General features: G+C 44.9%; 3 protein-coding genes across 4 annotated transcripts in view; 1 reads left to right on the top strand and 2 right to left on the bottom strand.

Annotated features, from left to right (window-relative positions):
• The first annotated feature begins 138 nt into the window (after window positions 1-138).
• ywhag1 (3-monooxygenase/tryptophan 5-monooxygenase activation protein, gamma polypeptide 1) lies at window positions 139-7,284 on the top strand. Its single transcript, XM_053847704.1, has 2 exons — window positions 139-370; window positions 6,010-7,284. The coding sequence occupies exons 1-2, from the start codon at window positions 284-286 to the stop codon at window positions 6,667-6,669; spliced, it is 747 nt and encodes a 248-aa protein (XP_053703679.1). The 5' UTR covers window positions 139-283; the 3' UTR covers window positions 6,670-7,284.
• A 10,708-nt stretch (window positions 7,285-17,992) lies between these two features.
• Window positions 17,993-20,661, bottom strand: hspb1 (heat shock protein, alpha-crystallin-related, 1). The gene is made up of 3 exons (XM_053847438.1): window positions 20,246-20,661; window positions 19,068-19,131; window positions 17,993-18,383 (listed from the first exon to the last, which is right to left on the bottom strand). Exons 1-3 carry the CDS (start codon window positions 20,631-20,633, stop codon window positions 18,227-18,229), a joined length of 609 nt encoding a protein of 202 aa, XP_053703413.1. The 5' UTR covers window positions 20,634-20,661; the 3' UTR covers window positions 17,993-18,226.
• A 1,288-nt stretch (window positions 20,662-21,949) lies between these two features.
• srrm3 (serine/arginine repetitive matrix 3) overlaps window positions 21,950-25,153 on the bottom strand; it is a 56,673-nt gene continuing 53,469 nt past the window's right edge. The window contains exon 14 of one of the 2 annotated variants that reach the window (XM_053846681.1): window positions 21,950-23,598. In XM_053846681.1, coding sequence (XP_053702656.1) covers window positions 23,367-23,598 — 232 coding nt within the window. In that variant the 3' untranslated portion in view covers window positions 21,950-23,366. The remainder of the gene's footprint in view (window positions 23,599-25,153) is intronic. The other variant, XM_053846680.1, reaches the window with a different exon arrangement.

The raw sequence follows: 25,153 nt of genomic DNA on the forward strand, positions 1-25,153 counted from the left end.
TAGGTTTTGCTGCTGAGCCCTACAGTGCTAACCGCAGCCACACTGTGACGCCCTTCTTCCGCGCAAGCCGTGGACGTTACATCACTGTGCCGGGACACGCCCTGCTGGGCGGTGACAGTCGAGAGAAAGTGCCAGGAGGGGGAGGGGTGTCCCGTTAGAAGGCGCAGAGACAGCGAGCAGCAGCTGCAGCACTTCCCTGTTCCTCCACTCTTCATTTAACCGCCCGCTTTGCACACTCATCCCCGGTTATCGTCGAAGAACCGACACCCGCTCGACAGCTAACATGGTCGACCGCGAAGTACTGGTGCAGAGAGCCCGGCTGGCCGAGCAGGCGGAGAGATACGACGATATGGCCGCTGCCATGAAGTCGGTGAGTAGCACGGAACCTTTCACTACGTTGGGTTGAAGTGTTAATCTAAATACACAATTGGCTTCCGAATATCAGTCGTATTTGCTGTCGAATTTACCTACGAGCAGCCTATTAGCTTTGTCTAAAATGTGCAGACCCTAACGTATCGATGCTTTTCCACCTTGGAAACGCCACACATCAGAAATCGGTGCGTTGAACAGGCGACTAAATCATCCGCGCGTGCTTATAAACCCCCTGGGTTTTTACAACATTTAGTTGACATAATATGTAGCGGCGCACACAGGCCGACTGCCTTCGTGTTTCAGTCGTTATATCCGTAGTGACCGCGAGGACGGGCTGAAGCCGAACGTGTCCTGTACAGTAGCCCCGGCGGGCTGCTGCGGCGGAGCCAGCCGCTGTAGCTGGTCGAGTGTGGGGCGGTGCCTTCCTCCAAGCCTCTTTGTCAACGCTGGCTGCCTGGTTGAGAGAGGCGCACACGGAAATGATCGCCATCCCTGATAACGTCTCTCCTTCGAGATAAGATCAAGATTCAAGCCTGAGACTGGAATCCAGGCTTTAATCGTCATCGTTTCTGCGAAACCGACGTGCTCTTTCACATAGGGAGAAAGGCACATGTCTGACGAGAAATGTCGACGAGCGGCGGATCTATTTGCGCTCAGGAAGCAAGGTGAAATAATAACTCGTGCGTGGGTGTTGGTGCGGGACAGGTATCCAGAAGCTTCCATAGATATTGCAGTATAACACCTTGCACGCAATAGTCGCATTTCATTGTCCCCTGCCCCCATGACTTGGGCAGATGTGCCGCAGCATCTGGCAGGATGCAGCACAGGCCCAACCTCAGTGCACCATTTCATAAGCAGCGTCTCACCAGAGTGGACTCATCTGCACCAAAGGGGGTCAATCTACGGCCACTTGTACACCCATCATTGCTTCTTCATTTCCGTATTTGCCTGCTATTTTCAACTATTGCCTCATATATATGTAAATAATGAGATTATTGTGCCACGTGTTGTCGTCAAAAGAGTTTGTGCATATGCCCTGCATACGCCCATCTCGTGTCAGTCAGCAAGAAAGGTGTGTTCAAGTGCCACAGGGAAACTAGGCTCCACCCTCTTCCGTTTATGCAGAGTCACTGAGAGGAGAGAGCTAGTGCAACTGCATTAGGTAGAGTCTGTGTCTGCTGCCTCGCCCAGCACTTCAGGGGAATCCCTGGCCACTGCTGGCATAGTAGCAGCCTGCTGGTAGTTTAACAGACCCACCTGAATTACACAGTCCCCCAGGAAGCCTGTAGGTGCAGAAATCAGCCGATCACGGTGTAGTGAAAATAAGTTTCCCCCCAATGTGTTGTACACAAACTTACGTTACATTTTGGTCTGTAATTGTCTCCAAAAATTACCTGATGACACGAAATGCTTTCAGTGGTAATAGTCGCGTACCTGGATTTTATTTTCTTGCATTTAATCCTTCTCTCTTGCTACTTATTTGCTTGCTAAGATGTCACTTGGAAATGTTGGTGGACTCCTTGCCTTCCTAGTTTGTGGGTCACGCTATCTGTGCTCTAACAATACATACCTTTACAAAATAGTTAGTGGTTGTCAGCCCCTTCTGATAAAGGTGGTTCTTTTGGGTGAGGACTGGGGGGGTCGCAGTGGTCAGTGTCTGTCTAAAGGGAAACTGTTGTCATGTCCTCAGGGGATGGAAAAAGTAATGGAAACATTTACACCCAGTGATCTCATTTTGAGCATTAGATTTCGAGGCCATGGTGCCTTTGCTGGCCACAGTTCTTTGAAGAAGGCGTAGACTTGAGCATTAGGACTGTCTCAAGGTGGTCTGGGCTGCTGAATCATACTCTTATTTTACATCATATGTCTCTTCTCTGAGCTTTCGGCAACTGGGGTCAGCACGGGCACATTGACTGCTGTGCAGCTATTGGCGCTGCAGTCGTTCCACACGTGCTGGCCTTTTCTCCCCACAGGCTTTGGGCCGTCATGCACCGTGCCGTCGTCATGCACCCCTGGTTCACCTAGTTTCTTCGACCCCATCATATGGCTGCTTACCTTCACATGTCTGCTCATAGCTATTCTTTTTTTTATTTTTATTTTCTTCAAAGACACTGTAGCACAAGTGTAAAGCTGAAGTCCAAAAGGGGTGTGGGAGTGCAGTTTTTCGTGTTTACTGCGCATGATTGTCTGTCTGTAGCCACTTATTTGGTTTGATCAAAAACCTGCACAAACATGGCCCTTTTGGGATTCAGTTTGACACTCCTCCACTGTTTTTTTTCTCCCCGTATTTATGGCATGAATTCCATGAAAGATAATCATCAAGTCATGAACATCCTGTTCCTCAAAGCCCTAAATGTCCTGCGACCTCTCAGATATATGTTTTGCATGGTAAACCATACAAAAAAGGTCAAGTAAAGTAAAGTTTTTTTAAGTGGTTCTTTTTTCTGTACCATTTTGGCAGTCCACTGCAGAACATATCCAACATGTCCTGTCCTACTTTCTTGCAATATTGAGTACTGCCAATTATATTTCTTGACATCACAGGTTTTCCCTAGATTCGTTTTTCTCTGTGGAAAAACGCAAAGGAACTGAGATGAAACGCCCCCATTAGCTGCCTACACATGCGAACCACACATACGCTTATGCTTCATTTCACAGCCTCAACTATGGCATCCTTTAATTTACCAGTGCGGCCTCTCATCTGGTTTTACTTCAAGACTTTCAGGTTTTCAGTCCTACTGCTTAAATGTACATCAATATTTAGTTTATGTGGCCTTGTCTTTTATTGTTTCCTTACAAATTACAAATTAGGGGAAAATGGACTCAAGTCAATAAGGCGGTGACGTGTTTGTGACAGATACAGTCAGACTTGCACATGGTGTCTTCACTTAAAATGTCCTTGTCCTGCTCGACAGAGTGGCAGGGTTATCAAGGAGCACTGACATTCACATTCAGCAGTGCAAAAGGGAGGCACTTATGACGGCAGGTGAGGCATGTTTGCTGTGAGGGCCAAAGCTCAGGAGTGGGTGGCTGTAAGTGTGGGAGTACATGAAATCTGCAGCAGCGTATAGGACTTCACTGCGAGTGATTTCGTTTTAAGTAATAAACAAAATAGATTATGCTTGCATTTAGGATAGAATATGAAAAAGGAAAGTGTTCAGTGTATATTTTGCAGCTCTCAGCTCATCCTGTGCAGCAGTAAAAATGCCTCTTCTCTCAGTGTCACTTGTCATGTCAGTAACTTTTAGCTTTTTATAAAAATATCCATTGTGTTCCACAGAATCTTGCAAGAACTCTATCAAAAAATTCGACACACCCGACTTAAAGTTAATAAAGCTTTTAAGCATTATAAGAAAAGTCATTTTTTTAGTCTTGATAAGTCACTTTTTACACGACAGTTCCTTGATTCACTGAGAATTCCTCCCTTTCATGTGGCTTTCCTATTATGTGCATATGTGTATCTAAATCAGCTGTAATAAAAGAGAAACTACAGTGGTGTGTGGCAACAAAGGGCTACTTCAACCCCCATCCACTCCCCGTCATTCCCCTTTTTCTTAGCATCATTCCCTTTGTCCTGCAACCAACGAGCCCCATTCAAACCAGCAGTGACGTCAGGTTGTCCACTGTGCCATTGTGCAGTACGGCATGAATGAGGGTTGGCGGGGGGGGGCTGTCACATCAGTTTTGGTGGGACTCAAGCGCACGAGCAAATGAGGGTGGAACAAAAACTGTGGGTTTGTGGCAAGCCTTCATTATGTGAATACACGGCAACAAAAGCAAATGTAAAGCAGACAAGACTTCACACACGCTCTCTACTCCTCTGTCAGATATTAATGGCCATGCCAAGATGTCAAAGAGGAAGTTATCGATTGCTCTTCCTGGCCTTTGTACAAACGTCCTGTTGTTTAGATGACTGACTGTCTTATGGAGGATGAGTCATGTGAGCAGGCTGGATGATGGATAGGTTTGTGTGTAGACAGAGCTCTATTGTCACCCAGCACCACAGCTTCAGTCACAGCTTACGCCCAACTGTCCCCCACAAAGGTAGAGCTGTTTTTACATGGTAGTTGTTAAGGCCTTAATGTCCTAAACCAGGGCTGTCATGCGCCATTGGAACTGTGAGTCAGGTATTAGTTTATGTGACTGCATGAGCTGGTACTTGAGCTAGCTTTAAGATAAAGCATCAGCCACGGCTAACGGAGTCCGAGACGGGTTTTTCTCTCGAGTGCTCATCATGTAACGGATGTAATGAAGTGGTTTCTGTCTCTCCCAGTACAAAGGTCATTTTCATTTACGAGGCCAATAAAACACTCCTTAGTAAACAATATTGCATGGCGACAATCTCCTTTATGACTATCTACGACGTTGCTTCATTTGAGGCTGATGGTTTATCAGTCAGCTCAAGGAGTTGTCATTTTTTTTGGAACCGTCAGGAACAGCACATACTTGAGTGTGTTTGAGCGTCAAACGGAAGCCAACCCTTCTTTGCCGTGGCAGTTCTTCAATAAGTCCCAAATTGGAAGAAAGCTGCTCTTCTATCCGGACATTTATTCTGGAGAAGTGCCCAAAATATATGAATAATAAATATAGTGAATCCAGCACGGCTGTGGTGCAGTCGGCCCACTGTGCGCTCGAGTGTTGTGGGTTGGTAGGTGCAGGATATGAAATGGCTTCCATGCTCTCATCCACCCACACTGCATCTTCCATACCAGCAGCCATGTCGACATCTTTGCAGGCAGAAGCTGGTGGCCAAATTCGACAGCGGCGAGTGGATGGCTTCCAAACAAAGCAGATTTCACTGTCGCCATGGAAACAAGAGATTGTAACCTGAGATTACTCTACCTCTCTTTGTCTCTGTCTCGCGCTCTCAACATGGAGGGAAGTGTTTAAGCTGTTCTTCATTTTAAATTTGACAGTTGCTGTCATTCACCCTCAAAGGGAAACTTGGTGGGGGCAACCGTCTCAGAGCACGTACAGATGGAGAGAGACCATCTCCTGCCAGCTTGTTAACCCAAATACATGCTTTTGAAGGGTTGTTTTTGAAATCGCAACAAGGATCCTTTACTCTTGCACAAATTATTGCCGCAACCCTTTTAGCTATGATTCATGCGATTTTTATTTTATTTGTGCTGTCTTGAAGCTTGAACTGAATGTGGCTGTGTCTATGAAGGTTATTCCGTTTTCTTTATATCTTAGTCAAGAGTGCTTCTAAAAAAACTTGCACTTTGACAAGCCAGCAGACATGTCATACATTATATTATCAGGGTTATCTTTGGGATTTTTTTTCTGAAATCTGGTGGGACAACGCTGATATCTGAAGTCGTGTTGGCTAACCACCCCAGTCAGAGCTGGAGCTTTTCTTGTGACCATAGTTGGATAAGTTTATCTGATCATCTATCGCCCCTACTGGCAGCTCAGTATTTATCTTCAGTGTCCGTTGTGCCATAAAGTGATAAGGTTTCCTGGTGTTGCCAGGATATTTATTAGTTTATTGTCTAGCCTTCAGGTTCTTGCACTCGCACCGTCTTCACCTGACTTCATTTGTGGCCTAAAAACAACAGTGACTGAGTGCGTATTGTGGTTGGTGTGATCGGACGGTTCCACACATGCTAATACACGTTCCTCTGTCCTCCTCAGGTGACGGAGTTAAATCACACTCTAGCTAGCGAGGAAAGGAACCTGCTCTCTGTGGCCTATAAGAATGTCGTCGGGGCCAGGCGTTCCTCTTGGCGAGTCATCTCGAGCATCGAGCAGAAGACTTCAGCCGAGGGCAACGAGAAGAATATCAAGATGGTGAGCGATTACCGGGAAAAGATTGAGAAGGAGCTGGAGGAAGTATGCAAGGACGTGCTCACGCTACTCGATAAGTTCCTGATCCCGAAGGGCGGCGAGTGCGGGGAAAAGGAGAGCCAGGTGTTCTACCTGAAGATGAAAGGCGACTACTATCGCTACCTGGCTGAGGTGGCCACTGGAGATAAGCGGGCGCAAGTGGTGAAGGATTCTGAGGACTCCTACTGCGAGGCTCACAAGATCAGCTGTGAAGCCATGAAGCCCACCCACCCCATCCGCCTGGGCTTGGCTCTCAACTTCTCGGTCTTCCACTATGAGATCCAGAATGCTCCGGATAAAGCGTGCTCGCTGGCCAAGACCGCCTTCGACGATGCCATCGCTGAGCTGGACACCCTCAACGAGGACTCCTACAAAGACTCCACTCTCATCATGCAGCTGCTACGAGACAACTTGACGCTGTGGACGAGCGACCAGCAGGACGACGAGGGCGGGGAGGGCAACAACTAAAGAGTCCGCCTCCTCATTCTGCCAAAACACAACGTGCGCGCTCACAAATGATGACAAAAATAATAATTATAGATGAATAAAGTTCTTAGACATTCAAGTAAAGTGTTTCAGGGGGAGGGTAAGGGGTGTGATGGAACACCGGCGGCCAGTTTGGTCGATGGTACTAACACAGCTGCTGTTCTTTTGTTTTGTTTTTGTTTTTCCACTAGTTAAAAAGTAGTAAGGGGGAAACGGGGTTTAGTTGGAGGTGAAGCACAAAACAAGAAGAATGACATGCAATTCTTGTTTGCCTCTATGTCATTTGCCAAAAATACCACTGACAACCAGGCGGTGTTTTGTTCCCACTGCTCAGACTGGGGACACGAATGAAGCGGAGGTTTCGTCCGAAATTGGAGTCAGGGCCTTGCTTGATGCGAGAGTCGGGCCGAGGGCTCCGTATTCTCACGGTTAAGGACTTGAGCTAAACCTTGTTCTGACTTGTTTCTTTCTTTGCTTTGTGTCTAGTGTTTGTCCAGTCACATAACTTGTAACTAGAAATACAAACTCATTGATTAGTGCAGCTTGTCCCTCTCACGTGCTCATGTGCTTTATTAAATAAACGAACACACAATTCAATTGGTCACTATTGTCGTTACTATTTCGTTGGCTCCTGGGAAATGCGGTCGAGTCAACGATTTCCACTCAGCAACACAACCGTCAGTTTACTTTGTCGGTGACGCTGCTCTCAACGCTTTCTTGATACTCGTTCCTGAAGCCGACTTTTGTCTTCATATTGGCCATGAAACACCTGAGGCCAAGTTCTCCATCATTCGAACATTGTGCATGCTGGTGATGTGTTTATATGGTCGCTTCAACTGGTTAACTTATATTGTAGATGGTATGTATTCCTATATACATGACAGTACGAGACCTTCATCCGGGGTTTCTATTTATTTCTATCCTTTGCACATCTTCTGGAGTATGTGCTTTTTTTTTTTTTTTTTTTTTTTTTTTTTTTTTTAAACTTCCTTTGCTTCAGTGCGCAACACCAAAACTATGTCAGGGATAAGTTGACCTGTTGCAGACATCACCATGGTAACATGCTTTCCAAACAGCGGCTTATGATGTCAGCACATCGAAGTGTCGGTTTGTCTCAGATTGTAATGGAATTGAATTAAATCACTACAAAATTCTTTGGACTTTTTCCTGCTGATTCATCCCGAGAGCTGCTTTTGAGTCCACACTGACTCTCAGACATATCAAACCACATCATTTCACTCTGTTGAGTAGGTAAGAGTAGAAGTGTGAGAATATACGAAGTTGCAGGTAGGAGTCAGTGGAACTTTGAGAGGAAGTGTGGTTTAAAAAACATCCACGTCTCTATAGAGGGTATCGCAGCTAAGGTGAAGTTATCAATTAAGTTGTGTGTGTGTGTGTGTATATATACTTATATATACACACAGTGGTACCTCGGTTTTAGAACGTCCCGGACTTCGAACAAATTGGAGTTCGAACGAAAATTTCGAGATTGTTTTGCTTCTGATTTTGAACGAAAATCCAGAACTCGAACACCCCCGAAAAAAGCCCGGAAAAAACATCACGTGCGCATTCTGTATAATGCAGCCTCTGTATGCAGACGTGTCCCGTTAGCTACATTTACTGACTGTTTTTTCTTCATATTGAGGTAAAACCTCTCCGCACTGGACCGTGGTAGAGTGTCACAGAGGAGGTGCTCGCTCTCCACACCTCCGAGGCTGGAGCGCTCACTCCAGGGTTTGATGTCCTGTTGTGGGCTGGAGCTGGGACAGGGATGAGGTGAGTCTGGGACAGAGCTAAGTTACTTGGTTTATGACTTTGTCACAGCCAAACTGCACAGAAGCGCACATTCAGAGCTGGACACGCACCAGGCACCTCTTCACTTCTGGAGAGACGTCACTCACTCGGCAACCCCTCCCACATGCAGCGGCCACACACATAGAGGAACAGCGCACCTGCAGCAGACACTCTACATTCACTCCTACAAAAGACTATTTTAAGGCTTGGAACGCATTATTTCTTTTTCCATTCATTGTAATGGGAAAAATCGATTCAGATTTCGAACAAAACGCTTCACGAACGGCCGTCTGGAACGGATTGTGGTCGAGAACCGAGGTACCACTGTATATATAATTTTTTTGACGGCACAGAGAGAACATTCAAACTCACACACTGACCCACAATGCTGACAAAAATGGTTGACATTTATTGAACAAGGAAGTTGCGAGTGAATCCAGAAATGCTAAGAAAAAATATGCATAATTCAGTACGAGTAATTCAACATTTATGACACCCATTTCCCATCTCCCAGTCATCACCCACATTCCTCTCATACTCCCTGCAGAAGGGACTAGCCTCTTTCTTAACTAGCAGGAGCTCCAGAAACATTTTTGTCTGTTGACATCTCTCTGCAGGTTATCATGCCAAGCATCATCCAGTCCTGGACAACAATTCCAGGCAATTCCTTCATCGGTCCATCTTCAAAACTCTGGAAACGGCTCACAATGTTTTAAATAGGATCATTCACTGGGCCTAACTGGGCTCTCTCGGCTCCAGTCTGTTTATATTTGTTGTTAGAAAGGACACATTCCAGGTTAGTTCCCCTTATTCCCATGGAAAGTTTCCAATATGGCAGCGTTTTAGCAACCACTGTGCTGCATTCAGAAGACACTGAAAATCTACGAACAGACATGGAGGGATTGATGTTCTTTCTATCCACTTTAGATCTATGCTGACGCGTTGACTCGCCCATCACTTGCTGCAATGCTCCTCTTCCCACACACTCGAAGCAAAGAAGCCGGTCAAACACGCAAATTCCAGTGGGTTTTAAACCTGATGCGCCTCTAACTTGATCACACACACACCTTCACGACAAAATGATGGACTGTTCCTTGTTGATCCCGCGATGCCAAGGACTGGCGAAGATCATTTAAAAAGTTTGCTAAAAACTAAATGCAGAAATAAATGCGCTCCAAAATGTGAAGAGAGAAAGAATGATTGTTGTTATGAAACAAGATGAGGCAGAGAATGTTAAAGATTTGTCTGATTTGTCTCCAAACTAGAATAAAAAAAGCGATTGTGATAAAATTGAAACTGTTATTTAAAGAAAACAAATCACTTTGAAACAAATACATTTTCCACTATTTGTTTCTGCAAATATCATGCCAAAATTGGATTTAAATTAAAATTAAAAGGGGTTTTCTATAGAACTTTCAACTAAGCGCAACAGTGACTTGAGGTTCCACCAAAGGAGCCGAGGTTCCTTTGGTGGTTACGTGCCTTAGGATTTCTTCAATGAAGGAAGTGTGCCGTGGCTTAATAAAGATTTCTAAACAGTGCAGCATGGAATATTTCACAAAATTCCCGAGTTAACTTCCCATGGGAATTTACTGGAAACTTTCTGTCAGTTTTCCGCCTTGAGTTGAGTGGCCCTCAACTAGTTTGGCTAGTTCTGAAGCGCTACAACGACCTCACCTGACAATGACGTAGTCCGATCGAACTCCGATTCAGAGGTAGGAAGCTTTTGCTTGAATAACTCTTCAGTTAGACCATAACAGACGCCGATAGAGGGAAAAGATCAGAGAAGGCCATAAACCAGAGAAAATATTTAACTTGTTCCCGGCCTGTCGAACGGCTCATTTGTTGTATACACACTAGCAAACATGCACACAGTGACAGATGAAGAACCAATAAGAGGCAGTACAAACACGGTCGGTGTGGTTGAAAGAGCTCATCTTAGTCACGGTACAGTGTCCCGAGGAGCACGAGACAGCAGAGCTCCTGTCGAGCCCTGACTTCGAATGATCTGAACGTCAGGCCTGGGGAGTCAGCGTCTGCCCGGCAACAGCCCGTGATTGGCCGACAGCGACACTTGGGCTGAGCAGTGGTCCCGTCACGGACCCTGAGCGTTGATTGTTTTTGTGCTCATTAACCAACTTCCAGCTGTTTCCGCTAATGAAGCCTCTGAAAATTGGCCTCGCCTGATTCCGACGCCGCTCTCTGGTGATTGGGCGCAGTTGGAATCCTTTTTTGCCTTGTTTAAAAGGTTGACTCTCTTCTTCTCATGTTTTCATTTTGTCCTCCATCTTTAACCTCTAGACCAGTGATTCTTAACCATAGGCCCCGGGTGCATGGTTGGGCCGCGAGCGCCCCCTTGAGGGCCGCTAGACGTTTTTTTTGTTTTACACCTTTGGGCCTCGAGCACCGCGAGACGCTCAGTTTTAATACATGAGCCACATATGGTGGCAATAGTGTGTCAGTGAATTGACTTGACAGCTGCAAATCTGTGGAGAAGTTCTTGAACAGAAAAATGTGATAAAGAAAGTGATGTCGCCCCCAACAGTAAAAACTCTTCATGAAAGCACCTGTTGAAGCAGTTTTGAAAATGTATTAGTACATATTATGGCGATACTTTCATTTACACTTTACTTTTATCTTCTTTGGAGTTTAAATAAAATATTTTACTATATTTTATATACATGTTAAATATATATTATATTTTACTATAATTAGACATGGTCTTATTATGTTTATTTTATTATTCATAATTTTGTTCTGTTTTCCAATTTTCTCAACAGTTTGCATCAAGTGTATTTTTTTCTCTTTTTTTTCTTTAGTAACTTTGATGAATATGACCTGCACCTGGTTGGACTTTTCGATGACAAATAAATATCTTTGCGATGATCACATGGTTTCATGTCATTTCACAAGATTTTGGTTTGTTTACGTGTAAGTAAATTAAATATCATTGTTGATCATAAATAATATAAAGAGTAATGACTCGGTTCTATGACTTGAATGGGCCCCGGGCCATTTGGTCTGGGAAAGGTGGCACCGAGATCAAAAAGGTGAAGAACCCCTGCTCTAGCTTGAATCAAATGTGCACAGATGTTCTCCCTTCTTTCTATCCATGTATTTCAGAGCAACAATGGCCGTCGCAACTTCATCACAGTTGCTTGTTTTCTTGCGCCAAGGAATGCGAAGGATTTCGAGAAAAGTCGAAAACTAGTCCTGCAAGATCGGACACATTGCTGGGCTGCTGCATAAGCGCGAGCCCATTCTTCAGCCGGAATGGCCTCGTGGTGTGGAATCAAGCGGAAGCCTGTTGGCGATCCCGGCCACAGCCCAACTCATCAGAGGGCAACCTCTCCTCAGATCCTCCTCAGATTGTATTGTGCCGTCGACCGTTATCAGGCTGGACTTCGCCCCTCACACTGTATTATTCAGGCTGCAGGCACACACACACTCCGCCCACCCACAGGCGGATCGCCCAGTTGGGCAAGTGTATGTTATCTGTGCGGCCTGTCGGTGAACACGTACGTGACGACGGCGGTGATCAGAATGAAGCGGACCATGGCTGTCAATATTTCACCGCTACATGGGTGTGTGTGTGTCTGTGTAGCAGACAGGAGTTCAAGACTTGGGTGTGTCAGGCTTCAACAGGAAATAAAAGTGGGATGGGCCGGGACTAGCAGACATTCATCACAGGCGACTGTGTAGCATGAAAACCACCTTCGCCTGGATCAATCGCAGATCTGAAGTCAGAATTCCAAATACCATTTCAGTCCACATGTCTCACCTTGATCTATTAGCTCTGAACCAAACACTAAATCCCAGTCCAGACACGAGGTTTCCATAGAAAACTGCCTTCCCCCAACACAGTGTGTCACCGGCCATGAAAAATATTGCTTTAATGAAATCATAAAAGCACAACGTTGTTTTTTCGTTATCTTCCTGTGATCAGTGACATGGAGGTTCATTGAACTTTCCAGTAAATTATTGTGCCTTTTCTTTCCTTAAAAGAGGGTCACATTTGTTTTACCACGACTTTATTGATTCATACTGAAGCTACTGTAGGTAGCCTCGCCTCGCAGCAAGAAGGTTGTGGCCAGAAAGAATGACATATATACACTAACAGGGAAGAAAAATACATTTGAAAACATTTGGAATCTTTTTATATGTTGTGTGGAAGGACTAGATAAAGACTACAATCTTTTGTTTTTTGATGAAAATATTGTCTGAAGTTTGCATGAGAAGCAATGGGGTGGATGTTCTATATTTTGTTGTTTTTTTGTACTTCACTGTAATTTCAATTCTGATAAAAAAAAAAGTCATTTAATTAATATTGCTGTTTAATTATGGTACAACCTTTATTTTAATTCTTTTTGTATTGTACACTTGTTAGTGTATTTTTTCCCCACTTTTTGTGTCTGGTAATATTTGGAAATCAGAATCAGAAAACTCTATTAATCCCAGGGGAAATTATGTTCGTAATGTACTCTGTCCACAATATATCACAATAAAATAGAAAAAATAAAATTATAAAGTGCAAAAAGCTATACAAAACAGCTTAGATACAATGTGCAAGAAAAAGCAGATTCAAGGACAGAGCGAACAGAAAAAATCTATCTATCTGTCTGTCTGTCTGTCCATCTATCTATCTATCATCTATCTATCTATCTATCTATCTATCTATCTATCTATCTATCTATCTATCTATCTATCTATCTATCTATCTATCTATCTATCTATGTATCTATCTGTCTATCTATCTATCTATCTATCTATCTGTCTATCTATCTATCTGTCTGTCTGTCTGTCTGTCTCTCTATCTATCTATCTATCTATCTATCTATCTATCTATCTGTCTGTCTGTCTGTCTGTCTGTCTATCTATCTATCTATCTATCTATCTATCTATCTATCTATCTATCTATCTATCTATCTGTCTGTCTGTCTGTCTGTCTGTCTGTCTGTCTGTCTGTCTGTCCATCTATCTATCTATGTATCTATCTATCTGTCTATCTATCTATCTATCTGTCTATCTGTCTGTCTATCTGTCTGTCTGTCTGTCTGTCTATCTTGCTAGCTAGCAAGCAGTACAGAAACTCATGTGAAGTTGGTGTAATATTGAGTATAGTTCACAGCTGAAATGGCTAGAATATATTGCTGTTTTTAAAAACCTTTGGTGTCAAATTCTGACCTCTGTGTCAAACCGCAGCGACTCATCAAGCTGCCTTTCATGGCTTCCATAAATTATGACATTGCAAATTTACTCGGTCTCATCCAGCCAGAAAACTGTGAAATGCGTTTTCGAGGTTCTCTTTCTTCTTTCCTTCATCCTTTTTGCGTATCATGAAATCCAAGAAACGTCGCTCCGCCGGCCCCTCATGACCGTCTCGGCCCGTAATGTGGCTCCTGAGAATATGTGATGGCTCAGCCTGTTCTGGAATGTCCTCATGACACAGTTGTCTGCCTTTAGAAACTCAAGAGTTGATGGTGAAACTATGTGGATCAACGTTGTGGAAAGAAAAGGAGGAGAGGAAATGCTTTTCTTTCTCTCCAGCGCAGAGTGGCTGTGGAGGAGTCCGATCGGTAGCTTCACCCCAGGCACTTCCCCCGTCCGAGCACTGGATCTGGGCTGGATTGATGGGGGACGGCATGAATAATTTAGGCCTGCATTAAACTGGCAGGAAATGGTGACTCAGAGGAAGAGAGAAGTCGAGAAGCTAAGTGGTTTAAAATCAGTGCATGTCTGATTCTGAGGTCGAACTAATGCAGGCCGCTCCTCGCCGCTGAGCGCGTCACATGACCGGCAGAACGCCGCCGCTGTTGACTTTACACGTATGTAGCCTGTTTGCTAGTTAAACAGGATGACGCGGCTGAGTGACTGAAGGACGGGTTCCTACAAGACGCCGCTCGACTGTTTTAAAGAACCGAGCATCAGAGCATCAGGCCTGTGAAGCTCTCCATCACGCTTGAGGCTCTGTGCATGGCACGGCGAGCTAAAAATAGGCCGGAGTCTGGAGTAGAGTTAGCATGTGCATTAGTGAGCTGCACGCAACCTGCATGACTGCGACTTGATAAGCAAGTGATGAAAGCATGCAGCCAGTGAGCACGTGCTGCCACCTCTCTGTTCATCCGGTACACACACACACACACACATGTTTGTCTTCCTAGCTTAGTGAGTACCACACACACACACACATATACATCCAGCAGGATTGATCGTCCTCAGCCTATATTGCTGTGGTGGAATGTTTCGTGCCTGACCCTGACCTGGTTCCTAAACATGTGTCCGACAGGAAAATCTAAACCAGACATGTGCAGGATCAAACCCTAGCTGACATGTAGCTTCCAAGAATAGACTGGAAACAAGCACGTCCTTTATCTAGGACTCCTGACGGACAGAAAACAGCAGTATTGGTCGTTGGAGCAGGATAAGGACAGTGGCGGGCACTTGCCTCCACTCGATTCAATGAGTCCAAAATGTGTGCTCAGAAGTGTTTGGCGTAAATTCACCTGGAAGAACACAAATGTTCACGACGGTGATGGGGGAGAAGCAATGAGAGAGTCACCTGAAGAGAGTCCCAGTCCTCCTGAGTAGCTGCTGAGGTGAGTCCAACAACCCAGCCAGCGAGGTGATGTGCTATCTGAGTATGGCATTGAACACATTCTCACTCCTTAAGTATAAAGTAGTGACTTCTTTTGCGTCCCATACTGACGTAGAAATCAAGCATCCGACTCCTTCTGCCGCGTTTGCTAACACCCTTGGCTCTGTGTCTATTGAAAGAAGGGCCAGCGATGGGGTTAGGTTAAGCCCTGGTGTGGTGCTCCTTGTGCTTTGACTACATAATGTCACAAGGCACCTCTAATGGTTGCATGCTTGCAGTGCCTGCTTGGGGCCATTTCACACTGTGGGTTCTGTCTCGAGACAAAGCTCTTTCGGCTCAGAAGTTTGAAATGTGAACACAAGGGAGTCGGGTTTTGGCCTCTGACTTGATCCCGGCTGGAGACCTGCACTTTGCCTGAGCTTTGAGCCTCAGGCGACTCGACACTAGATACCAGAAACTACATGTACAGTGCGACTCCACGCTAACATCACATGTTGTGAGAGCGGTGTGGCTCAATCAAGACGCTCCGTATTACGCAGCTTGTTTCCGCTGTTTCATTGTAAAATAAACATGGCAACACTCTTTCATGTTTAGTATTGAATGTGAAGCGCCACATTCTGTTGCAGCCGTGGCAGAGCTCCGTCATCAGTTCATATCTGAGGTGAGGACGACTCGTAGAACTAAGAATTGACAGAAATAAGGAGGTCAAGCCGATGGTGGTAAACAGGTAGTCGCACTGCTCCTGCCGACTTCCTTAGTCGTGGGTCACACACCAGCTATTTTGCACAGAGCGCCTCCAGCTGGGGAGAAAAAAAGGGACAGCACCTGAGGCGCAGAGATGTGAGGCTGCACAGCAGGGGGCGAGTCGAACTCAGGCCACCCGAGCAGAACCCGCAGTGTGAAAAGCCCCTGAAACTGGATAGGCTGACTTCTTGGTCAATATGGGACACTAAAGTCCACTTGAAAATAGTCGCTATGTAGCACCTTTCACACCGCAGCATGACCCCCATGGTAGGCCAACCACCCAAGGGAGGGAGCCTATTGATGGAACCCACTCCACAGATCTCAGGTCTAACAGTGCCACAAAAAGTATTGACTCCCCTTGACTTTTCCAACATAGGTAGAAGCATCTTTAGCAGCGGGTTCCATTGGACACAAACTCGGGCTCGACCTGGGCCATTCAAGAACATGCACAGTCCATGCCTGAAGCCACTCCTTTGTTGCCTTGTTTGTGTCCTACTGTGCTCCGAGTCACCGGAGAATAGATTCACTTCCAGGGCAAGTTTCCTCTGGCAGGTATTTGACCCTCAGTGAGCACTACTTCTCCTGACATGACGCAAAAGGTTCTGTTTTTGTTTGATAAGAGAGGGAGGCAAACTCTGAGAGCTACTGCCTTTCAGAGAGGATGGCTTCCATCCGGCCACTCAGCCATTAATGGTGGAGTATATTAGCAATGGTTGACCTTCTCGATGGTTCTCCACTCTCTGCCAGAGACCATGGAGCTCTTCCTCCCTGGTTACTCTCAAAGTCCTCATGGACACCTGGATGTCAGAACATACAAAGCCTCCTCAAAACAAAATGTGTAACTGTGTACTTCCTTGGGGCATTGAACTGGACAGCAGCTGGTCTTGAGGTCACTAATGTTCAATTTAGAAAAGACACATCAAATATTTTCCCAGTCGTTCTTCTCTTCTCTATATAAGACAATATGGATCAACAAAGATCTGAAGTAACTTTCTGTAATGTCGCTACAATTGGATGCACCACTGATAAAAAAGACCACTGTACGACAAAAAAATAGTCGATAATAGTCATGAAAAACAAGACACGCACCGACACGCCTGCGCACACGTGCACTTAGAGACAGAGTAGTGATTCTCTCAGACCTGCTCATTTTGGAGTTTCAATAATGTATCTGCCTCTGCGTGAATAATTCACAGCGCAGACTCGCTATGGTGCAGTTTGGGGGATTTATGACTCCTCAACGCAAGTCTCTTAGTATGTTTAACCTCGCCTCATTCTCAGGGGTTTCTACGCGTCACACAGCGACCTGTCAAACATATTTACGCATGTGGTGATGTAAACCAACGTTTCCATTGAGGGTTTCATGGTCAAAGAAACGGCGAGACAGAGGAAACACGCAGGTTGATTCCATTTATAGTCGCCATTTTACCCCAAACTCGTATTGCTTATTTCATCTATGGGAAAGGTTTTAAACTCTGTTCTACTGCAGCCACTTTAAAAATGACCTCTTTTAGTTTGGCTTTTCTTTCGCTCTATTTTACTTTTATGTTCAATGACGGTGCAGCTGAAAAAGGTCTGACATCTAAAGATGGTGGATGTAATTCAATGTATCTGTCATTGTTTCGCTGTCACCATGGCAACAGCAAAAGCATCCAGCTTTTGCTTCAGGTTTAAGAATACGAACTATTGCACTTCATACAGGTGTAATTTCACCGTAACTGAACAGGTCACAAGTTCGATGAGATTTAGTCTCTCTACTTTAGTTCTGCTTATATTTTACCTTCTTTAAGCTCCAATATTTCTAATGTGAACTGGCATGTAAAGATTAGCTCCATGCTGAGAATCACACCTTCCGACTTGGAGGTGCTGATCCTGAAAATCAAGCGCGACCCCCTCCAGTGAGTGCGGAAGGACAGGTCGACCTGGACGAGACCAGTCTGGTGAGAAACTCTCACTTTAAACAAGTCTGACTCGACGCAAAGAAGTCATGAGCTCAAAAGTGCTCCTCAATATTTTCATCTTACATGTTCAACGTTTGGTTGGTTGTTGTCCAAATCAGTTAAAAGTTAAAGTTCGTTCAATTGAGGTCGTAAAGAAGGGGTCCGAATCAACCCTCAAACCTTCAGCGTAAAGGAGTAGTTCAGATCCATGGAGGTGAAAACAGACAGGACGTTTATTGACAGAATGTTTCACAAGTGATGCTTGTTTCCTGGTGCTACGGTCAGAACATACTGCGCGGCTGTTGGGAGAAATCCAACTCTGACTATGAATATTAAAACCATTCAGACGACCACAGCAGCAAAACACGTTCAGGTTTCACGTCACAGAGGTGGAAGAAGCGCAAGGGCGCCATCTTGTGGCCAAGTGCAGTGTAGCGCAACTACAGTTCTGAGGAGAAGACGCGCTCTACTTCTTCACCACGTCTCCCTTCTTCTCCACGGTGACAGGTATTGTGGTCTCTGCCGACTCGATGGCCGGTTTCAGCAACGGAGCCTCCACGGTCAGGAAGCCTTCCGGAGACAGGGACGAGGTGACCTTCTCAATGTTGACCCCTGATGGAAGCCTGCAGGAGAGCACAAACATTCTTAAGCTGTCAAACAGGCACAGGTCAAACTCTGCCCTCGTGTCTCTGACGTCACATTTCAACACATTTTCATGACTATCATGGGAAACAACATCATTTCGATATATTTTGTTGTGTATTTTCATCGTGCATTTGTCAATAAACTACAAAAGGACAGAAAACAACAGGTTTTTAACACTAGACTGCCAAAAAAATAATAAAAATAAGTGTTTTATCATTTATGAAGGGATTAACATGTCCCTTCTCTCAACGTAGTAGCTTATGTATTAAGAAGAAGAAAAAAAAAAACATTCCTTGAGACGCTTTTTCGATATAATTTTTGTTTCGTATTCAAAATATTGTCTCAATTCTGGCTGCATTTCGTCACAATTTTGTCAGACATGTGCTGTTTGAGTTGGCCTCTGGGTGGCAGCAGAGGGCGTCACAAATGTCACAGCCACAACCTCTGCAGGTCTGTCTGACCCAGAAACCTCGTGATCCAGTTCACCAAAACTATTGTCTAAGTTACGGATTTGATGTATAAGCTTTAATCGCGTCATTAAAAAAAAAAAATAGATTAAAAAAAAAAAAAAAAAATATATATATATATATATATATATATATATATATATATATATATATATATATATATATATATATATATATATATAAACTGGTGCTTACGTGTATTTCCTGGTGAAACACCTGGACACAAAGCCGTGCTCGTCCTTCCTCTCCTCATGTTTACCTGAAACAGAAAAAAATGCTTTTGTTTATGCCATCGCTTCTGTCACTTCAGTCTGTAATAATTGATGTCATTTTATTCATGACTAACCTCCATTTATATGATTTAGTGGAATATAACAAATTTACAAGATGCCTAAATGAAGTACAATGCAGTATTATTCTTTTTTGGATATGTATTCGAATAATAACAGTAATATGGTGCAACTACACTCTTTTTTCATCTCAGTTATTTTAGTTTAATGTGAGTTTTCTCTTTTCTGTTCAAAATAATTACATCTTGGAAATTCATGTTCTCTCAACTTGTTTCTTCCCTCTCCTGGCATTGACGTCTTGATGCCTCACTATCCTTCACCAACCTTTGACCCCGGCTCTGACTCAGATAGTGACCAGACGTCAGAGGTATTCAGAGTGTGCAGAGGCCTTTGTGGCACTATTTCAGTCCTGGACGTCACCTACTGCTGCTTCCACCTTGACTCAGCTGGCCTCATGTCTGCTGCCACTCTATTGGGAATGTTTGTTTTGACGACAGGAGCAGACCCACAGCAGTGTCGATCATTGCGGATGATCAAAGGAACAGAAGATGCTGTGCTCTACTGAGTCATACACATATGAAACATGCTTAAAGCCTTTTTGTAATAATCAGAATCAGAATCAAATATATATATATATATATATATATATATATACCACACCAAAACCAACCAGCTGTTTATGCTAAATGTCCCATGCATTAGGTGTCACTGAAGCATTTTAAGCTCATGGCTTCTGAGGCTTGGGACAATGGGAAGGTCTGGAAGGATCTGATGAAACGCCCCCATCCGCTCTGTGTTGAGCTATTGTTTTGGGAGCTTATGTAACTGTGCTGGAATGGCTGGCTCTGGACCCGGCACAGGCGGCTCTGGACACTTTATCTCGGGTCCTGATAAGCCGCGTCCTCACTGGTGCATTCTGCTCATCAGACTCTGGGAAGTTTCAGGATTCATTCCAGTCATGAGCTGTGACCTGAAATCGGGCTGGAACCCCGAGGTCACTTGTGCAAACGCTGGCCAGTTCTGGTCAAAACTACACAGCCAAAATGCGGGTGTGGGAAGTCCCGGCTGTAACGTCCGACCCACCTGTGATTTCCACGACCCCATCTTTGGTCTTGACCACCAGCTCCTCGGGCGAGAACTGGTTGACATCCAGCGACACCTTCCAGCCCTCCGGGGTCTGCTTGATCTCCGACATGCCGCTGCTGACCTGCCGGGACAGGGCTCTGGCCTGCTGGGCCATCAGGGCGCTGGGGTACATCATGGGGGTGTGGGGCATCATTGCGTTCAGTTCCGGGGCCAGCATCGAGGGGCGGATGTAGCCGGGCCAGTGTGTGGTCGGCATCGGGGGGAAGTCCTCCAGCAGAGCTGGCATCCCAAAGGCCTGGTCGAAGATGCGGCTACTCTGCCAGTCCCGGAAGGGGTCCCAGCTGGGGGTGCGGAGCAGGGTGAAGGGGATGCGTCTCTCTGCCATGGCTGCTGGAGTTGAAGAACCTTGTGTCCTCTCTGGAAGTCTGAGACTCTCCCTCAGACCTCTGCTTATATACCCGTACACCAGCCCTCCTCCCGTCTCCCCCCCTCCCCTCCACACACCTAGAATAAACCAGAATTTCTATTCATGGCAGACCAGACACTCCACTGGAATCTTCAAGTTGGACCCTCCCCACCAACAGCTGAGTGGTGTCCAGACCCCCCCAGCCCCCCGGGAGTAATCCCCCCTCCCTTCTTGAGTGTTCTGACTGCTGGGAATCCATGGCCGACACTCTTCCTGTCTTGACATACGTGTGTAGTATTACTGTCAGGAACGTAGTTGCTCCACAACATAAGCATCAATTGAGCTTATTGAAGCCAAAGCAGGGGAATAATAAACTCAAACAGAGAGAGAGAGCTGATCATGCTTCTTCCCTCGCATCATCCTGCTCGTGTGCTGCCGAAAAATTCCAACAAGTTACAGAATCCAGTCATGACGTGAGCCAACACCCATATCTGACCAAAAGCAAACCCTGATCACATCTGGACACCAGTGACGATAAGGGCTCTTCACAGTATGTGTGTAGTATGAGAAACCCAGAAGCTGCTCATCATTTGATGTAAACTTTGGTTCTGTTGCAGTGCATTATGGAACTTGTAGTAAGACTAGAGGGTGTGGGCCATTGATGGATGACTAGAGCTGGGGTGGGCACTTACATTTTTCAATGTATCGTTTTATTATTATTTAAAAAAAAATCATTTTAATTTTGCCATTTTTAAAATATATTCATTTCAAGATTATCGGTAAATACAGAGACTATGTATGTACTTGCAATTTAAAATAGTGAATAAGAACCATGGAAAACATGAAAATAGTTTTCCTTAAAAATATTGAGATTTTTTACAAAAAAAAAAAAAGGAAAACATAAGAAAATTCTGTTGTTCATAATATAAAATTCAATTTAAAAGGATATATTTTATTGTAATATATATCTTTTATTAGTTATGCAATATAACTAAACATTAAATATAAATGTTGATAGCCATGGGAAATGAGAAATGGCAAGTACATCTTGAAAGGTTGGGATATTAATATCTATAATAAAACAGATTTTAATCAAAAAATACAATACTAATACCAATTTAAAAAATACATATAAAAAATAAAAACCTGGGACCGATAAATATGTCAACATAATCATGAAGCTGATTAAAAATACTGCATCATAGTCAATTGCAAATATCGGCCCCAGGGCAGAATGTAGTTCTGGTGTGTGAATGAGGGTGAAAAAAATCAAAGTGTAAGGTCGTGAACTTCAGCCAAACCACACTTGGCTTCATACGAAGGCGGAGCATCGCTGCACACACGCGCCCAGAGAGGAAAATGACTCGAGGATCCAAGATGTCATCAGTTTATTGTCAGGAATAACAACTTCTACACTACAGAGGATGACTTTCCCAATTGAGATGCTGCGTTCGGACTCATCGGCCGGTGGGATTCGGTTACAGTGGCCAGATGATCGAGCAGGAAGACTGTTGGTGATCCCTGATTCTACCACCGTGGAAATGTTGGTCGAGCAGAAACACTTGTGATGTTTCAGGACGTTAATAAACTTAAAGTTGAAACTCCTCTGGAGTGTGTTACAGCTGGAACTTTAATACTGTTAAACTGTTAATTTACACCAGTAAATAACAGTCCGGTTGAAGTGGATTCAGTTCATGTGTGTAATTGGATGTACAACATTTTTTTTACTTCAACAGCCCGACCGTAAACAAGTTAAAAAATAATGAAGCGCTAGATGTATCATTGATCTTAATTTAATCCCATTGATTTTTGCGATTATTTAACATAAGAAAACTTTAAAGCATCTTTTGTGAAAAGCGGGTCAGTTTCCAAACTTTATGAACACTTTATGACTTCATAGTTCAGACAGTAAGGAGTGTCACTTTTACTTCAAGCGCGGGATGATGATGGTCGCATCTTGGAAACTGATAATAGTCGCAGTAAAATGAGCGAATTAAAACAACACTTCTGACTCAACGACAGTCGCTGAGCTGCAGGTTCGGCTGCAGGTTCGACCTCCACCCGAACATGTTTCAAATAAGTTAAACAATAAATATGTTCATAAATAAATCAATAAATAAATGCTCAACACAGACGTGTGCATGGAGGCTTTTGCAGAGAGTTTTTCCTGTACAGAAGAGCAGCACAATCCGCCGCTCTGATAAATAACGTTGCACTCACGCGCCTCCCAGTGCATCTCAGCCAGCGGTGCTTCACGAGTCCATCTTGATGCATCATGCTGAGTCGGCAAACTACATGAACTATACAGTGCATAGTTTACAAAGTCACAACAGAATAGAATGTGCGTCAAAAAAAAGACAAAAAGAAAAGGTCATCTTTTGTTCCTACTGCCGTTGATCTCTGTGCTTCCATGAGAGATGGCGGATAAAAGGTTCCCTTATGTGAAGTGGAGTGTGTTATACGACTTCTTCATGGTCTCGTTTTTGGTTGTTTTGTGGAAGAAAGAAAGTGCTAACATACAGTTTGTTCTTTGGGCTCAACCGAAAACTTGACCCACTTTTTTTTAAATACCTTGTATACATGAAGACGAGTAACTGTGATATCAAACATGCTCCTCTTTGTTCCCCGGCTCTGGGTTGGAGGAGGTCCTGGTCAACACCGGTGCTTGCCGCCTGCGTAGGCAGTCCTTTGTTTGGAGGCGGGTTCGGGGGGTCAGAACCCCGGGCTGTCGTAGCTGCTGCGGGTGGAGTAGCTGTGGTGGCTCCTGGAGCGACTCCTGCTGCGGCTCCAGCTCTGGCTGCCGCTGCGGCTCCAGCTGCGGCTCCTGCTGTGGCTGCGGCTGCTGTAGCTGCGGCTGCGGCTGCGGCTCGACCGGGACGGGCTGCTGTCGTAGCTGGAGGAGGAGGGGCTGGGTCGGTAGTAGGGAATCGGGCGCTTACGGGCGCTGAGGAGCAGAGAGGGAGTCAGCGACATGGGACTCGATGGAAAAGACTCGGTTAAATAAGCAGAAACCAATGGCAGATTAGAATCAGTTAGCAGGATCTGGAAGAGTCACGGTGCAGGTTAGAAAAGAAGATCGACCATGAACACACACACACACACACACAAGCAGGCTGTTAGTTTGCCCAGTGAACTCTCTGTTAGCTCCTCCTGCAAAGCAAGTCGATGTTAGCGCCTGAAAGACCTGGGTGAAGGTGAACTCATCACCAGTGCAGGTGTGGAAGGGCGTCCACGGCGACGCAGCTGGATTAGTCTGCCAGTCCTCGCCGGGGCTGCGTGACATGTACGACACATCTTCACAACTAAATCCTTAGCAACATCAGAGATGTTTTGGAAAGTTCACTATCTGATGACGTGTCCCTGATGTCACGCGGCCCCGGTCACATGACTAGCCAGTTACGTGACAAGCTCCGGAGCTTGAAGCAGAGAGGAAGAACACAGGAGTAGAGCAGGTTTACTCTAGAGCGATGCTTCAGAGGTCCTCCTGCACGGCAACAGTTACCATGGTAACTAGACCGCAGCGCTGTTCAGCTCGTCTTGGCATCAGAACCTGTTGGACTGCTGTGAGGGATGACAAGGTGTGATGACAAGTGTGTGTGTGTGAGGAGAGACACACGTTTCTGTGGAGAGAAAGTGACACTGGCTTTAGATGGAGGTGCTCAGAGCTGCGTGACCTGGGGTCCCCAGTGTCCAGTGGCCCGTCAATAATACGTGAGGTCCATCCCTCCGTTGACTGTGTGGCCTGTCGCCGTCTCCAGGAAAGTCGTGTGATGATCAGACAACTGTGTGGCTCTGATGTTTACAAGCACATGGCTGGTGCTTTTGTCCTCAGACAGGAGTCACCAAAGGTTGCAGATGGTGTTGAACTCCTCTGGCTCCATCAGGACCAGCATTGATGTTTTCAACTGGCTGTGTGATCTCTTTTTCCTTTGAAGCCACATCACCTTGATCTTCCACTGAAGGCTGTCACTACTCCTGCTCTTGACTGAGACTACTGTAATACCTCTACAACAACTACTTCCACTACTACAACTTCAAATAGTACAACTACTCCACCTAGTATGACTAAAACTGCTACTGCTTATGCAACAATGACTTCTTATACTGCAACTTCCACGACTGTTACTACTAGTACCACGACTACACCGACTGCAACAACTACTCTTATTATTACTGCAAAAACTACCAGCCGTACAATTGCTAGTACAGCTACCACTACTAGTGTGATACTAGTCCTACTCTTACTCCTGGAGTCAGTACCTCTACCAGTACCTCTACTGCTACTACCACTACTACCACTAACTCTCATGCTACTACTACTCCTGCTAAAACCCCTACTATTTATACTACTCATACTACTGTGTTTAAATGTAACTAGTAACTACTACATCCACTGAAACAGCAACAACTACTCCTACAATTATAGCAACTACCACTTCTAATACTAACCCTACTACAGCTATTACTATTTATACCACCTCTACAAATGCCACTACTAC

This window comes from Synchiropus splendidus, chromosome 17, assembly GCF_027744825.2.
Source record: "Synchiropus splendidus isolate RoL2022-P1 chromosome 17, RoL_Sspl_1.0, whole genome shotgun sequence".
Classification (NCBI taxonomy): domain Eukaryota; kingdom Metazoa; phylum Chordata; class Actinopteri; order Syngnathiformes; family Callionymidae; genus Synchiropus; species Synchiropus splendidus.

Coding starts and splice junctions, on each gene's coding strand:
- ywhag1 (XM_053847704.1), top strand. CDS start 284: ATGGTCGACCGCGAAGTACTGGTGCAGAGAGCCCGGCTGGCCGAGCAG. Junction 371..6,009: donor TGGCCGCTGCCATGAAGTCG/GTGAGTAGCACG, acceptor TGTCCTCCTCAG/GTGACGGAGTTAAATCACAC.
- hspb1 (XM_053847438.1), bottom strand. CDS start 20,633: ATGGCAGAGAGACGCATCCCCTTCACCCTGCTCCGCACCCCCAGCTGG. Junction 19,132..20,245: donor TGGGGTCGTGGAAATCACAG/GTGGGTCGGACG, acceptor TTTCTGTTTCAG/GTAAACATGAGGAGAGGAAG. Junction 18,384..19,067: donor TGTTTCACCAGGAAATACAC/GTAAGCACCAGT, acceptor GCTCTCCTGCAG/GCTTCCATCAGGGGTCAACA.